The following is a 15482-nucleotide window of genomic DNA, read 5'->3' on the forward strand; positions in this document are numbered from 1 at the left end:
TTGTCATTTAGAAACCACGACTGCAATGCAGTTTAAAAATGAAACAACGTCCCAAGGGTTTTCAAGGGATATTGGAAACTTGGTTGGGAAAGAGAGGGAGATCTGTAATAAATATAGGCAGCATGGAGTAAGTGAGGTACTCAAGGAATATAAAGAATGTAAAAAGAATCTTAAAGAAATCAGAAAAGCTAAAAGAAGATACGAAGTTGCTTTGGCAAGTAAGGTGAAAATAAATCCGAAGTATTTCTACAGTTATATTAATAGCAAAAGGATAGTGAGGGATAAAATTGCCCCTTTAGAGAATCAGAGTGGACAGCTATGTGTAGCTGAAAGAGATGGGGGAGATTTTGAACAATTTCTTTTCTTTGGTATTCACTAAGGAGGAGGATATTGAATTGTGTAAGGTAAGGGAAACAAGTAGGGAAGTTATGGAAAGTATGACAATTAAAGAGGAGGAAGTACTGGCACTTTTAAGGAATGTAAGAGTGGATAAATGTCTGGGTCCTGACAGGATATTCCCTAGGGCCTTGAGGGAAGTTGGTGTAGAAATAGCTGGGGCTCTGACAGAAATATTTCAAATGTCATTAGAAATGGAGGATTGGCGTATTGCTCATGTGGTTCCATTGTTTAAAAAGGATTCTAAGAGTAAACTTAGCAATTATAGGCCTGTCAGTTTGACATCAGTGGCGGTAAATTAATGGAAAGTATTCTTAGAGATGGTATATATAATTATCTGGATAGACAGGGTCTGATTAGGAACAGTCAACATGGATTTGTGCATGGACGGTCATGTTTGACAAATCTTATTGAATTTTTTGAAGAGGTTATGAGGAAAGTTGACGAGGGTAAAGCAGTGGATGTTGTCTATATGGACTTCAGTAAGGCCTTTGACAAGGTTCCACATGGAAGGTTAGTGAGGAAGGTTCAATCGTTAGGTATTAATACTGAAGTAGTAAAATGGATTCAACAGTGGCTGGATGGGAGATGCCAGAGAGTAGTGGTGGACAACTGTTTGTCAGGTTGGAGGCCGGTGACTAGTGGTGTGCCTCAGGGATCTGTATTGGGTCCAATGTTGTTTGTCATGTACATTAATGATCTGGATGATGGGGTGGTAAATTGGATTAGTAAGTATGCTGATGATACTAAGGTAGGTGGTGTTGTGGATAATTAAGTAGGTTTTCAAAGCTTGCAGAGAGATTTAGGCCAGTTAGAAGAGTGGGCTGAACAATGACAGATGGAGTTTAATGCTGATAAGTGTGAGGTGCTGCATTTTGGTAGGAATAATCCAAATAGGACATACATCGTAAATGGTAGGGCATTGAAGAATGCAGTTGAACTGAGTGATCTAGGAATAATGGTGCATGGTTCCCCGAAGGTGGAATCTCATGTGGATAGGGTGATGAAGAAAGCATTCGGTATGCTGGCCTTTATAAATCAGAGCATTGAGTATAGGAGTTGGGATGTAATGTTAAGATTGTACGTGGCATTGGTAAGGCTGAATTTGGAGTATTATGTGCAGTTCTGGTCACTGAATTATAGGAAAGATGTCAACAAAATAGAGAGAGTACAGAGAAGATTTACTAGAATGTTGCCTGGGTTTCAGCATCTAAGTTACAGAGAAAGGTTGAACAAGTTAGGTCTTTATTCTTTGGAGCGTAGGAGGTTAAGGGGGGACTTGATAGAGGTATTTAAAATTATGAGGGGGAATAGATCGAGTTGATGGGGATAGGCTTTTTCCATTGAGAGTAGGGGAGATTCAAACAAGAGGACATGATTTGAGAGTTAGGGGGGCAAAAGTTTAAGGGTAACACGGGGAATTTCTTTACTCAGAGAGTGGTAGCTGTGTGGAATGAGCTTCCAGTAGAAGTGGTAGAGGCAGGTTCGGTATTGTCATTTAAAGTAAAATTGGATAGGTATATGGACAGGAAAGGAATGGAGGGTTATGGGGTGAGTGCAGGCCAGTGGGACTAGGTGAGTGTAAGCGTTGGCATGGACTAGAAGGGCCAAGATTGCCCTTGTAATTGTTATATGGTTATATGGTTCCTCCAGAATGATATCACAAAAGCACACAACAAAACAGACTACACCAGAAAATCCACATAACATTTGGCAATCCCCAAATCCAGAGTCTGGAGAGACTGTTGCATATTTAATATTGCGCTATCATCTTAGCGCCAAGTCAGGAGACCAACTCTACCACCCAACAAACCAAAAACTAAAGCTACAAGACCTACACAAAACCACATAATTACAACAGTGCAAACAATACCATAATTGATTAAAAAAAAAGACCATGGGCACGTTAAAAATAGTCCAAAGATGTTAAAAGACTATAAGTTCAAAAGAAACCACCACACAGTTTCCACAAGTCCTCAGGGTCCCGATAGACTCCTCATCCCACGCAGCCAGCAGAAGGGAATACCTCCGCTAAGGACTTCCACGGCACCATTGGACTCAGCCTTGCAGGCGCAGCACACAATGTAAGTGCTGTCGGACCCAGCCTCGCACAGTGAAAGCACCCCGACCGCAGTGGACTCCGAGTCCATCAAACCTCTGAGCCTCCGACCATCCCTTCTCCAGCACAGCCTCTCTGAGCACCATCCTCTGCCGAGTGTACTATGATGCCCCCACCACTGGCAACGTGACCCTGAGGACTGGGGGCCTGTTCTTCCCAGCAGAGACCTGGACCTCACAACAGCAGCAGCAACAAAGAAGATTTCCAGTTGTTCTTTCGTGCTCCCATGTCCGGTCTTCATCAGATTAGGATTGCGCACGGCACCCCACTTGACAAATAACAGAGATCAACTCTGGAGAGGCTGCTGCAAACTGCATCGCGCCACCATCTTAATGGTGAAGAATATGTGAGAATTAGGTTTATATCACATTGATTTGAATGCAAGGAGCCTGGATAAACTGAGAGTTTTGATGAAAATGTTGCAATCACAGTGACATGATAGAAAGACGTGCAGGACTGGCACTTCAACAATCTATCCATGATGTTTGTAAGTGAAGAAAGGGCACAGCATTGATACAGGAGACCATCACTGCAGATTTGAGGACACAGAAAACCTACATACAGCACAATACAGGCCCTTCAGCTCACAAAGCTCTGCCGAACATGAACTTACCTTAGAACTACCTAGGCTTACCCATAGCCCTCTATTTTTCTTAGCTCTATGTACCTATCCAGGAGTCCCTTTAAAAAAAATCCTATTCGTTTCTGCCTCCACCACCGCCGCTGGCAGCACATCCCACGCACTTACCACTCTCTGTGTAAAAAAAAAACAACCAAAAAAACTTATCCCTGATGTCTCCTCTATACCTACTTCCAAACACATTAAAACTGTTCCCTCTCATGCCAGCCATTTCATCTCTTGGAATAAGCCTCTGACTACCCATACGATCAGTGCCTCTCATTATCTTGTACATCTCTAGTAGGTCACCTCTCATCCTCTGTCACTCCAAGGAGAAAAGGCCAGGTTCACTCAACCTTTTCTTGTAATGCATGCTCCCCATTCCAGGGAACGTCCTTGTAAATCTGTTCTGCACCCTTTCTATGGTTTCCATGTCCTTCCTGTAGTGAGGGGATCAGAACTGAGCACAGTACTCTAACTGGGGGCTGACCAGGGTCCTCTATAGTTGCAACATTACTGCTTGGCTCCTAAATTCAATCCCACGATTGATGAAGCCCAGTACACTGTATGCCTTCTTAACCACAATCAACCTGCACAGCAGCTTTGAGTGTTCTATGGACTTGGGACACCAAGATCCCTCTGATCCTCCACGCTGCCATTAGTACTATATTCTGTCAACATATTTGACCTACCAAAATGAACTATCTCACACATATCTGGGTTGAACTCCATCTGCCACTTCTCAGCCCAGTTTTTGCATTCTATCAATGTCCTGCTGTAACCTCTGACAGCCCTCCACACTATCCACAACACCCCTAACCTTTGTGTCATCAGCAAATTTACTAACCCATCCCTCCACTTCCTCATCCAGGTCATTTATAAAACTCACAAAGAGTAGGGGTCCCAGAACAGATACCTGAGGTGTACCACTGGTCACCAACCTCCATTTAAAATATAACCCATCTACAACCACTCTTTGCCTTCTGTTGGCAAGCCAGTTCTGGATCCATAAAGCAAGGTACCCTTGGATCCCATGTCTCCTTGCTTTCTCAATAAGCTTTGCATGGGGTACCTTATCAAATGCCTTGCTGAAATCCATATACACTACATCTACTGCTCTTCCTTCATCGATGTGTTTAGTCACATCCTCAAAAAATTCAATCAGGCATTTGACTATTCCTATCATATTATGTCTCTCCAAATGTTCATAAATCTTGCCTTTCAGGATCTTCTCTATCAACTTACCAACCACTGAAGTAAGACTTAATATCTACATGCTCAAGCTTTTCAGTCTACTGCAAGTCATTCCTACAATCGCCAAGCTCCTTTTCAATAGTGAATACTGAGGCCAACTATTCATTAAGTACCTCTGCTGTCACCTCCGATTCCATACACTGTCATACTTGATTCTCTCATGCCTTATCCTCTTGCTCTTCACATACTTGTAGAATGCCTTGTGGTTTTCCTTAATCCTGTCCACCAAGGCCTTCTGGCTCTCCTAATTTCGTTCTTAAGCTCCTTCCTGCTAGCCTTATAATCTTCTAGATCTTTATCATTACCTAGTTTTTTGAACCTTTTGTAAGCTCTTCTTCTTGACTAAATTTACAACAGCCTTTGTACACCACGGTTCCTGTACCCTACTATTCTTTCCCTGTCTCAGTGAAACATACATTTCTTCTGTATGTTTCCCTGAGAACATCTGTTTCCAATTTATGATTCCAAGTTCCTGCCTAATAGCCTCATATTTCCTCTTACTCCAATTATTTCCATATTTCCCTAACTTTTCTGTTCCTATCCATCTTCATTGCTATGGTAAAGGATATAGAATTGTGATCACTATCTCCAAAATGCTTTCCCACTGAGAGACCTGACACCTGACCAGGTTCATTTCCCAATACCAGATCAAGTACTGCCTCTCCTCTTGTAGGCTTGTCTACATACTGTGTCAAGAAACCTTCCTAAACACACCTAACAAACTCCACCCCATCTAAATCCCTCACTCTAGGCAGATGCCAACCAATATTTGGGAAATTAAAATCTCCCACCACAACAACTCTTTTATTATTACACCTTTGCAGAAATTGTCTCCCTATCTGCTCTTCGATGTCCCTGTTACTATTGGCTGGTCTATAAAAAACATCCAGTAGGGTTATTGACCCCTTCCTATTCCTAACTTCCACCCACAGAGATTCCATAGACAACCCCTCCATGACTTCCTCCTTTTCTGCAGCCGTGATATTATCCCTGATCAACAGTGCCACTTAAGTGTATGTTCATAGTCTATTACTGCTGTAGCCCATTGACTTCAAGGTGATAATCTGCACACCACTGTTGTAACTCATGTTTATTTGAGTTACTGTCCCCTTGAAGCAGTCTCGCAATTCTTTGACTTATCTCAACAAGGCATTTTTGCCCACAGGACTGCTGCTCGCTGGATGTTTTTTTTGTTTTCGCACCATTCTCTGTAAATTCTAGAGACTGTTTGTACATGAAAATCCCAGGAGATCAGGAGTTTTTAAGGTACATAAATCACCCCATCTGGCACCACATCACATTTCCTCCCCATTCTGAAGTTTGGTCTGAACAACAACTGAACTTCCTGACCATATTTCCATATTTGCATGCCTTTATGCATTGAGTTCTTACCACATTATTGGCTGTTTATATATTTATTTATTAACAAGCAAGCACACAGGTATATCTAATGAAGTGGCCACTGGGAATGCAGCCTGTTTGGCATGAGCTCATTGGTTCAAAGGGCCAATTAATAATGTACTGTATGAATGTCTGGCTCCAAGTGCCATCCTCACACAGGGAGTCTGACCACCTCCAACATGATCCTTGAGTTTAGAGATACTGCCCACATCCCACAGTAAATAAATGTACTGATCTCTGGAATGTGGGCAGTACACATCACAGTCACATGCCCAATTGCCCAGGATATGCACAGAATGCATTATTATATAGTCAACGCATTGCATGAGAGAAAGTATCCTGCCAGGTTTTATCTTGGTCTGGTATGGCAACTGTTCTGTTCTGAACTGTCAGAATCTGTAAGTAACAGGAAACTGTGACCAGTCCATCACAAGCTTAAAATGTGCATTCATCAAGTCCCACTTCATGCTGTGTTGGTTCAGTAAAAATCATAAGGCCTTAAGACATTGGAGCAGAATTAGGTCATTCAACCCATCGAGCCTTCTCCACCTTTCTATCATAGCTGATCCCAGATCCCACTCAACCCCATATACCTGCCTTGTTATATCCTTTGATGCCCTGAACAACCAGGAAATTATCAACCTGCTTTAAATATAGCCGTGAATTTGGCTTCCACTGCAGTCACGGTAGAACATTCCACAAATCCACCACTCTCTGGCAAAAATAATTCCTCCTTGCCTCTGTTTTAAAAGGTTGCCCCTCAATTTTGAGGCACTGTCCTCTAGTTCTGGATACCCCCACCATAGGAAACATCCTCTCCACATCCAACCTATCTAATCCTTTCACCATTGAGTAGGTTTCAGTAAGAGCCCTCTGCATTCTTTTAAGTTCCAGTGAGTACAGGCCCAAAGATGTCAAATGCTTCTCATATGTTAAACCCTTCATTACCGGAATCAATCTCTCCAAAGACAACACATCCTTTCTGAGATAAGGGGCCCAAAACTGTTCACAAAACTCCCACGTGCAGCTTACCTGGTGTGTTATAAAGGCTCAGTATTATTTCCTTGCTTTTATATTCTATTCTCCCAGAAATAAATGCCAGCATTGCATTTGCCTTCTTTACCACAGACTCAACCTGTAAATTAACCTTCTGGGAATCTTGCATGAGGACTCCTAAGTCCCTTTGCATGTCTGATGTATGAACCTTCTCTCCATTTTGATAATCATCCACACTATTGTTCCTTTTACCAAAATGCATTATTGTATATTTCCCAATACTGGATTCCATTTGCCACTTTTTTGCTCATTTTTCCAATTTGTCTAAGTCCTACTGCAAATTGCATTGCTGCCTCAGCACTGCCTACCCCTCCAGCTATATTTTTATTATCCGCAAAATTTGCCACAAAGCCATCAATTCCATTATTCAAACTATTGACAAACAATGTGAAAAGTAGCAGTCCCCATACTGACCCCTGAAGAACACACTAGTCCCTGGCAGCCAACCAGAAAAGGCCCCCTTTATTCCAACTCACTGCTTGTCAGTCATACCTTTATCCATGCCAGTATCATTCCTGTAAAGCTTTAAGATTTTATCTTGTTAAGCAGCTTCATGTGTGGCACCTAAACAAATGCCTTCTGAAAATCCAAGTAAATGATATCCAGACGGACAGGCATACTTTATTGATCCCGAGGGAAATTGGGTTTTGTTACAGCCACACCAACCAAAAATAGTGTAGAAATATAGCAATATAAAACCATAAATAATTAAATAAAAATAAGTTAATCATGCCAAGTGGAAATAAGTACGGGACCAGCCTATTGGCTCAAGGTGTCTGACACGCCAAGGGAGGAGTTGTAAAGTTTGATGGTCACGGGCAGGAATAACATCCTATATCCATTGCCTCTCCTTTGTCCACCCTGCTTGTTACTTCCTTGAAGAACACTAACAGATTTGTCAGGCAAAATTTCTTTTTACAGAAACCGTGCTTGACTGACTTATTACATCATTAGTATCCAAGTACCCTGAAACCTCATCCTTAATAATAGACTGCAACACTTTACCAGCCACTGTGGTTAGGCTATCTGGCCATTTCCTTTCTTTTGTCTTCTTCCCTTAAAGAGTGGGCCATGACAGAGTCAAGTGATCCTTGAAAGATCATGACCAGTGCATCCATTATCTCTTCAGCAACTTATCTCAGTCCTCTGGGATGTTGTCCACCTGGCCCATCTTAAGACCTTTGAGTTTGCCTAGCACTTTTTCCTTTGTAATAGCAATGACACTCACTCCTGTTCTCTGACACTTCATGGATCTCTGGCACACTGCTAGTGTCTTCCATAGTAAAGACAGATGCAAAGTACTCATTAAGTTCATCTGCCATTACTTTGTCCTCCATTACTTCCTCACCAGCATCATTTTCCAGAGGTCTATTATCAGCTCTTACCTCCTTTTCACTCTATTTAACTAGAGGCTTCTAGTATCCTGCTTTATATTATTGTCTAGTTTGTGCTCGTATTACATCTTTTCCCATCTTATAGCTTTTTCAGTTGCCTTTTGTTCGATTTTAAAAGCTTCCCGATCATCCAACTTCCCACTCACTTTTGATGCATTATATGCCCTTTGCTTGTCTTTCATGTGGTCCTTAACTTCCCTTGCCAGCCACAGTTGCCTACCCCTGCCATTCAAAAACTACTTCTCTGGGACATATCCATCTTGCACTTTGTGAACTATTCCCAAAAACATCAGTCATCTCTGCTCTGCTGTCATCCCAGCCAGTATCCCCCTCCAATCCACCTGGCCAAGCTCCTCTCTCATGCCTCTGTAATTCCCTTTATTCCACTGTGAAACTTAAGCTGCTCCCTTTCAACTTGCAGTATGAATTCAATCATATTCTGAACAGTCTCCTAAGGGTTCCTTTACATTAAGCTCCCTAATAAGATCTGGGTTATTACACAACACCCAGTGTAAGGTAGCCTTTCCCCGAGTAGGCTCAAGCACAAAGATGCTCTAAGTATCCATCTTGTAGGCATTCAACAAATTCCCTGTGTTGTAATCTGACCAACCTGATTTTCTCAAATCCCCTGCATATTGAAGTCCCCCATTAATGACATTACCCTTATTACCATAGAACACTACAGCACAGTACAGGCCTTTCAGCCCTCCAGGTTCATATAATCCTTAAAAAAAAGTACTAAACCCACACAACCCCATAAACCTCTATTTTTCTTTCATCCATGTGCCTGTCCAAGAGGCTCTTAAATACCCCTAATGCTTTAGCCTCCACCACCATCCCTGGCAAATCATTCCAGGCACTCACAACCCTCTGTGTAAAAAAAATTACCCCGATGTCTCCCCTAAACTTCCTTCCCTTAATTTTGTACATGGGCATTACATGCCTTTTCCAGCTCCCTTTGCAATCCCAACCCCACATCTTGGCTACTGTTTGGAGGACCATACTGTATATGATTTTCACAATGAGTTTTCACCCTTGCAGTTTCTTTAACTCCACCCACAAAGATTCAACATTCTCTGACACTATGTCACCTCTTTCTAAAGATGTAATTCCATCTCTTAACAATAGAGCCACACCACCACCTATTCCTTCTTGCCTGTCCTATTGATACAAAGTATATCCTTAAGCTCCCAACTATGGCCTTCTTTCAGCCATGACTCAGTGATGCCCACAACATCATACTGATCAATTGTGCCATGAGTTTTTCAACCTTATTCTGAATGCTGCGCACATTTGAATACAGCACCTTCAGTCCTGCATTCTTCCTCCTTTTGAATTTTAAAGCTAACAGTATCATCAGAGATGCCACCTTGGCCATGCCCTTTTCTCTCTCCTACTTTCTAGGAGAAGATGCTGGAACTTGTTTACCCAGTTGTTTAGATTTAAAAACAGCTTCTGCCCCACTGCAATCAGATTTTCTAAACCAATCACCTTCTAGAGTACATTCTGGCGATGTGTGAATAGGAATGGGTTAAAGCTGCAGCTAGGGCTCACTTGTACTGTGCTGGGATTCTTAGTGGCTGTCTCTGAGTGAGCAAAATATTTTTGGCATGCCCCTTCAACAAAATCATCTAGCCATATTCAATTGTTGCTCACAGGTTTTTTTCCAGTTCCCGAATCCTTTAAGTGGGATCCAATATTACAGCTGGGACTTGCCAGTGAAGTAATTAATTGGCTGGATCCTCTGAATCCTCTTTGATTTACAAAATTACAGAAGTTTTTACAAAGTTATGATTCTGTGACATGTTTTGCTTCCTTCTCTGTTATATCACAGCCTGTAATTATAACCCTGTCATCTCCACTCCTTTAGGTTTAAGCAACATAATAGGAATTATAGTATACATATCAGCAAATGCAGGAGATCCCGCACAGAGCGATACCAAGAAAAACAATTACTCCTATGGATGGTCGTTCTACTTTGGGGCACTCTCGTTCATCATTGCAGAAACAATGGGAGTGTTAGCAGTGCACATGTATATTGAAAAACACCGACTGCTGAGAGTAAAGTCTTCGAACCATGAACTGAAGAAGTCCACACTTGCCCGAATTCCTAGCTACAGGTACCGGTTCCGGCGCAGGTCAAGCTCCCGTTCTACTGAGCCTCGATCAAGGGACTCTTCCCCCATTGGAGGTAAATGCTACAACACACCACCCTCCACTCAGATATCAATGTATGCGCTCTCCAGAGACTCTTCAAAAGCAGTTGTTTCAACAAACTCAACTTCTGAAAGGAATGCTAAATTCCTGCAGGTTCACAACTGTGTTTCGAAGGAATGGAAAGGAAGTCTCCACTCAAACGCTGCCAACCGGCGAACCACTCCTGTCTAAGGGGGAAGTGTGCCATGACGGTACAGACTTCATCACAAGCCTTGGCTCCCTCCCACCAAGTTTAGAGTCAAAGACTGAAGACAGGTTGAAAAAGTTTCCAGCAAAGCCACAGGAGATACAATGGCTCCACTTCTGCATGTCCCAACTGAACACCCGGTTTCACGGACTGACCTCCCCTACAGAGCAGTAAATAATTCTAATGAGATGGATTGATATATTCTTACCATTTAAATGCTTAATTTTATTAAATTTTGAAAATAAGAGCACAGTTGAAATCAAATAGTTTAGTTGCTAGGAGCACTGAATTTGATGACACACGTTGGTGATTTATGTAAAAATTGAATAACAGGAATAAATATACCGGTCATTCAGTCTTTGTCATCACTTGTTATTTGTCAGCCATTTGGTATGGATACTGTTAACCTACCAGCACAGAAAGCAATGAACCCCCATGTGTTATTTTGTGCAGATTGAGAGCACCTGTCATTAGATATCAGTGCACAGTGTTTAATATAGAGTCATGGAACACTGCAGTACAGAAACAGGTCCTTCAGCCCATCTAGTCCATGCCGAATTATTATTCTGCTTAGTCCAATCGATTTGCACCTGGACTATAATCCACCACGCCCTTCCCATCAACGTACCTATCTAAGTTTGTGCAGGTAATTGAGGGCATGAGTTTGAGGGGAAGGTTGAATAATTTAGAACCTTATTCCCTAAGGTATAGAAAAATTGAACCACAATTTGATAGTGGTATACAAAATTATGGGAAATATAGATAGGGTAGATGCAAACAAGACTTTTTCCACTGAGTTTGGGTAAGACTGGAGGACAAAGATTAAAGGTGAAAGGTGAAATATTTAAGGAAAACATGAAGGGGAACTTCTTCACTCAGAGGGTGGTGAGAATATAGAACAGACAAAAGTAGTGGATGCAGGTTTAATATTGACATTTAAGGGTAACAAACAAAATTTAAGTACATAGATGGTAGGGATATAGAGGACTGTGGTCCAGGTGTGGGTCATGGGAGTAGGCAGAATAATAGCTCAACATACACTAGATGGGGCAAAGGGACTGTTCCTGTGCTGTAGCACTTGACATTACTGCTCAGTGTTGGACTTCAGTGCCAAATGGTAGATATTAGCACCCATTTCTGGGTATCGTTTCTCTTTGTTGGGTGTAAGTGCCCAGTGTAAGGTGTCAGAACTTATTACCACTGCAAAAGATTTTGTATTTCAGTGTTTTAGTTTTATTTATTAGAACCCATTGCTGGGTAGTGCTGTCTATGTTAAATGTGTTGATTATTGGTGCTCAGCCTGGATATCAATGTTCGGTATAATCACATATGAATTGCTAATTCATGGAAGGGTAATTGGGACTTAGAATGTTAGAGATTCCATGGCTAGCATACAGACTGTGGGCTGAAGATCCTCTTCTGTGTTGTATCAGTGTCTATTGTAGTTTATTATTGCACAGGTATGGATATCAGTGCATTGAACTTTATGTACTGAGGACCTGCACCTAATGTCGGGTATCAGAACATAGCACTGATTACACTCCTCGTGTTGGGTGTCAGCACCTACTGCTGGATTTCAGCCCCTTGTACTGTACGTTGGCAGCTGTTGATGATGCCAGCACCTAGTGTTAAATGTCAGCAGCTCAATACAGAATGGATACAGGCCCTTTGGCCCAGTGCTGACCACAGCTAGTAATTCCTCTCAGCCCTGCCCCTCCCTGTACCTATTCAAATGTTTCCTGGAAGATACTGTTGTATCTGCCTCAAAGATTTCCTCTCGCAACTTATAGTCACCACCCTCTGCACATGAAGAAGCTGCCTCTCAGGTCATTTTAAATCGATTCCCTCTCATTTTACATGTATGCCCTCTAGTGTTGGTCTCCCTTAACCAGGGGAAAAGACTTACCATATGCCTTATCTATGCCTCTCGTAATTTTAAACATTTCCATAAGGTCACCTGTCATTCTCCCAAGTTTCAATGAATAAAGACCGAGCCTGGCTCTTCCTATAACTCAGGAACATTTTTCCTGGCAACATCCTTGTAAATCTTTTTGTACTTTCTAGTTTAACCATGTCTTTCTTATAGCAGGGTGGCCAAAACTGTATGCAGTACTCCCAAGTGTGGCCTCACTAATGACTTGTACAACTGCAACATAGTGTCCCAGCTCCTATATTTAATGCTCTGACTGATGAAGGCCAATGTGATAGAAGCCATTTTCACCACACAGTGTATCTGTGACACTGGTTTCAATGAATTTTGTATTGTCCTTCAAAGTACCCTCTGTTTAATATCACTGCCTAATGCCCTATTGTTCAGAGCATAAGTTCTTCTCTGGTCTGATTTTCCAGATTGCATTACCTCACACTTGTCTGGATTGAAATCCATTTGTCACTTCCCTAACTGATCAAGAAACCCTTGTAATCTATGATAAACTACTTCACTATCAATAACAGCTCCTAATTTTGTGTCATCAATAACCCTGTATTTGCATCCAAATCTTGTTCATAGAAATTGAATAATAAGGGTCCCAACAACAACCCCTGTGGCACATCATTAGTCACCAGATTACACTTGGAGAAACAACTTTCAATTGTAACCCTTTGCCTCCCAACTCTGAGTGAATTTTCAATCCACCTAATTAACTCTCGCTGGGTTCCATGAGACCTCACATTTCAGACCAGCCTACCATGTAGGACATTGTTGAAGGTGTTAGTAGAAACTAGATAGACAGCATCCACTGTCCTAGCCTAATCTACTTTTAGGATTACTTCTTCAAAAAGCTCTGAAAGGTTTGTCAAGCACAACTTCCCACGTATAAAGACAGGTGGATTTTTTTCTATCTAAATGGTAATCGATCCTGCCTCTCAGAGTACCTCCAGTACATTCCCCATTACTGATATCAGTCTGACCAGCCATGTATTTGCCTTGTTACACCTTTTAAACAACAGAGTAGCATGAGCCACTTTCCAGTCTTAAAGGAACTTCACCAATGGCTATCCCTGGAAGGGCCCCCACATTTTCCCCTCTAACCTCCCAGAAAGCCAGATGATGCACTCTCAGGCTGCAAATACCTCCTCCCTGTTAATGTGAATGCCCTCCAAAATATCTCAACTTGTTTACCATATACCCTGAGCAAACATGATTTTCTTCTCAGTGAACACCCATCTCCTGTGGCTCAAGATATAGGCATCCCTAAAAGATCCTACTCTCTCCCTTTCCACCCTTTTAATATTACCTTAGAAGTTCTTGGGATTTTCCTTAACGTTACCTGCCAGATCCAGGTCATACCTTCTCTTTGCCTTCCTGATCTTCCTCTTCAGTCATCAAAAGGTTCACTCTATCTGACCTCCTAAGCCCAATCTATGCTTCCTTCTTTTTTTGACCAAAGACTCTATATCTCTTGCCCAATAAGGATCTCCGAAATTACCAAGTTTACCCTTTGCCTTACCTTCGTCCTGCACATTCGGCTTCCCACTTACCTTTTCATTCCTTTCCACTGAACAAGTCTCAGCAAATTAACCCCTGCTAAGTCCTGTCCAATTTCATCCAAAATTAGGACCCTAACCTGTGGACCTAAACATAGAAAACCTACAGCACAATACAGGCCCTTTGGCCCACAAAGCTGTGCCGAACATGTCCCTACCTTAGAAATCATTAAGCTTACATATAGCCGTCTATTTTACTAAGCTCCATGTACCTATCTAAAAGTTTCTTAGAAGACCCTATTGTATCCGCCTCCACCACCGTTGCTGGCAACCCATTCCACTCACTCACCACTCTCTGAGTAAAAACTTACTCCTGACATCTCCTCTGTACTTTGATGGGAGATTTTACTTTCCCAAATATCGAATGGCATCTTCCTAGAGCACGGAATTTAGATGGGGTGGAGTTTGTTAGGTGTGTTCAGGAAAGTTTCTTGACACAGTATATAGACAAGCCTACAAGAGAAGAAGCTGTATTTGATTTGGTATTGAGAAATGAACCTGGTCAGGTGTCAAATTTCTCAGTGAGAGAGCATTTTGGAGATAGTGATCATAATTCTGTCTCCTTTACAACAGCATTGGAGAGAGTTAGGAACAGACAAGTTAGAAAAGTGTTTAATTGGAGTAAGGGGAATTATGAGGCTATCAGGCAGGAAATTAGAGGCTTAAATTGGAAACATATGTTCTCAGGGAAAAGTACAGAAGAAATGTGGCAAATATTCAGGGGATATTTGTGTAGAGTTCTGTATAGGTACTTTCGAATGAGTTGGGGATGTTATGGTAGGGTACAGGAACCATGGTGTACAAAGGCTGTTATAAATCTAGTTAAGAACAAAAGAAAAGCTTACAAAAGGGTCAAAGAGCTAGGTAATGTTAGAGATCTAGAAGACTATAAGGCTACTAGGAAGGAGCTTAAGAAGGAAATTAGGAGAGTCAGAAGGGGCCATCAGAAGGTTTTGGTGGGCAGAATTAAGGAAAACCCCAAGGCATTCTACAAGTATGTGAAGAGCAAGAGGATAAGATGTGAAAAAATAAGACCTATCAAGTTTGACAGTGGGAAAGTGTGTATGGAACCAGAGGAAATAGCAGAGGTACTTAATGAATACTTTACTTCAGGATTCACTATGGAAAAGGATGTGCTGGAGTTTTTGGAAAGCATCAAGTTGGATAAGTCGCCGGGACCGGATGAGATGTATCCCAGGCTACTGTGGGAGGCAAGGAAGGAGATTGCTGAGCCTCTGGCAATGATCTTTGCATCATCAATAGGGACAGGAAAGGTTCTGGAGGATTGGAGGGTTGTGGATGTTGTTTCTTTATTCAAGAAAGGGAATAGAGATAACCCAGGAAATTATAGAC

The 15482-nt window shown here is 41.9% G+C and overlaps 1 protein-coding gene across 1 annotated transcript in view; it reads left to right on the top strand.

Moving 5' to 3' along the window:
• The window catches only part of LOC132399480 (voltage-dependent calcium channel gamma-3 subunit-like), a 116230-nt gene extending 105232 nt beyond the window's left edge, over positions 1 to 10998 (top strand). Inside the window, exon 4 of the mRNA XM_059979898.1 lies at positions 10110 to 10998. Within this exon, the coding sequence (XP_059835881.1) occupies positions 10110 to 10627 (518 nt within the window). The 3' untranslated portion in view covers positions 10628 to 10998. The remainder of the gene's footprint in view (positions 1 to 10109) is intronic.
• Positions 10999 to 15482: the final 4484 nt, after the last annotated feature.

Source organism: Hypanus sabinus, chromosome 9 (assembly GCF_030144855.1).
Source record: "Hypanus sabinus isolate sHypSab1 chromosome 9, sHypSab1.hap1, whole genome shotgun sequence".
Taxonomy (NCBI): Eukaryota; Metazoa; Chordata; class Chondrichthyes; order Myliobatiformes; family Dasyatidae; genus Hypanus; species Hypanus sabinus.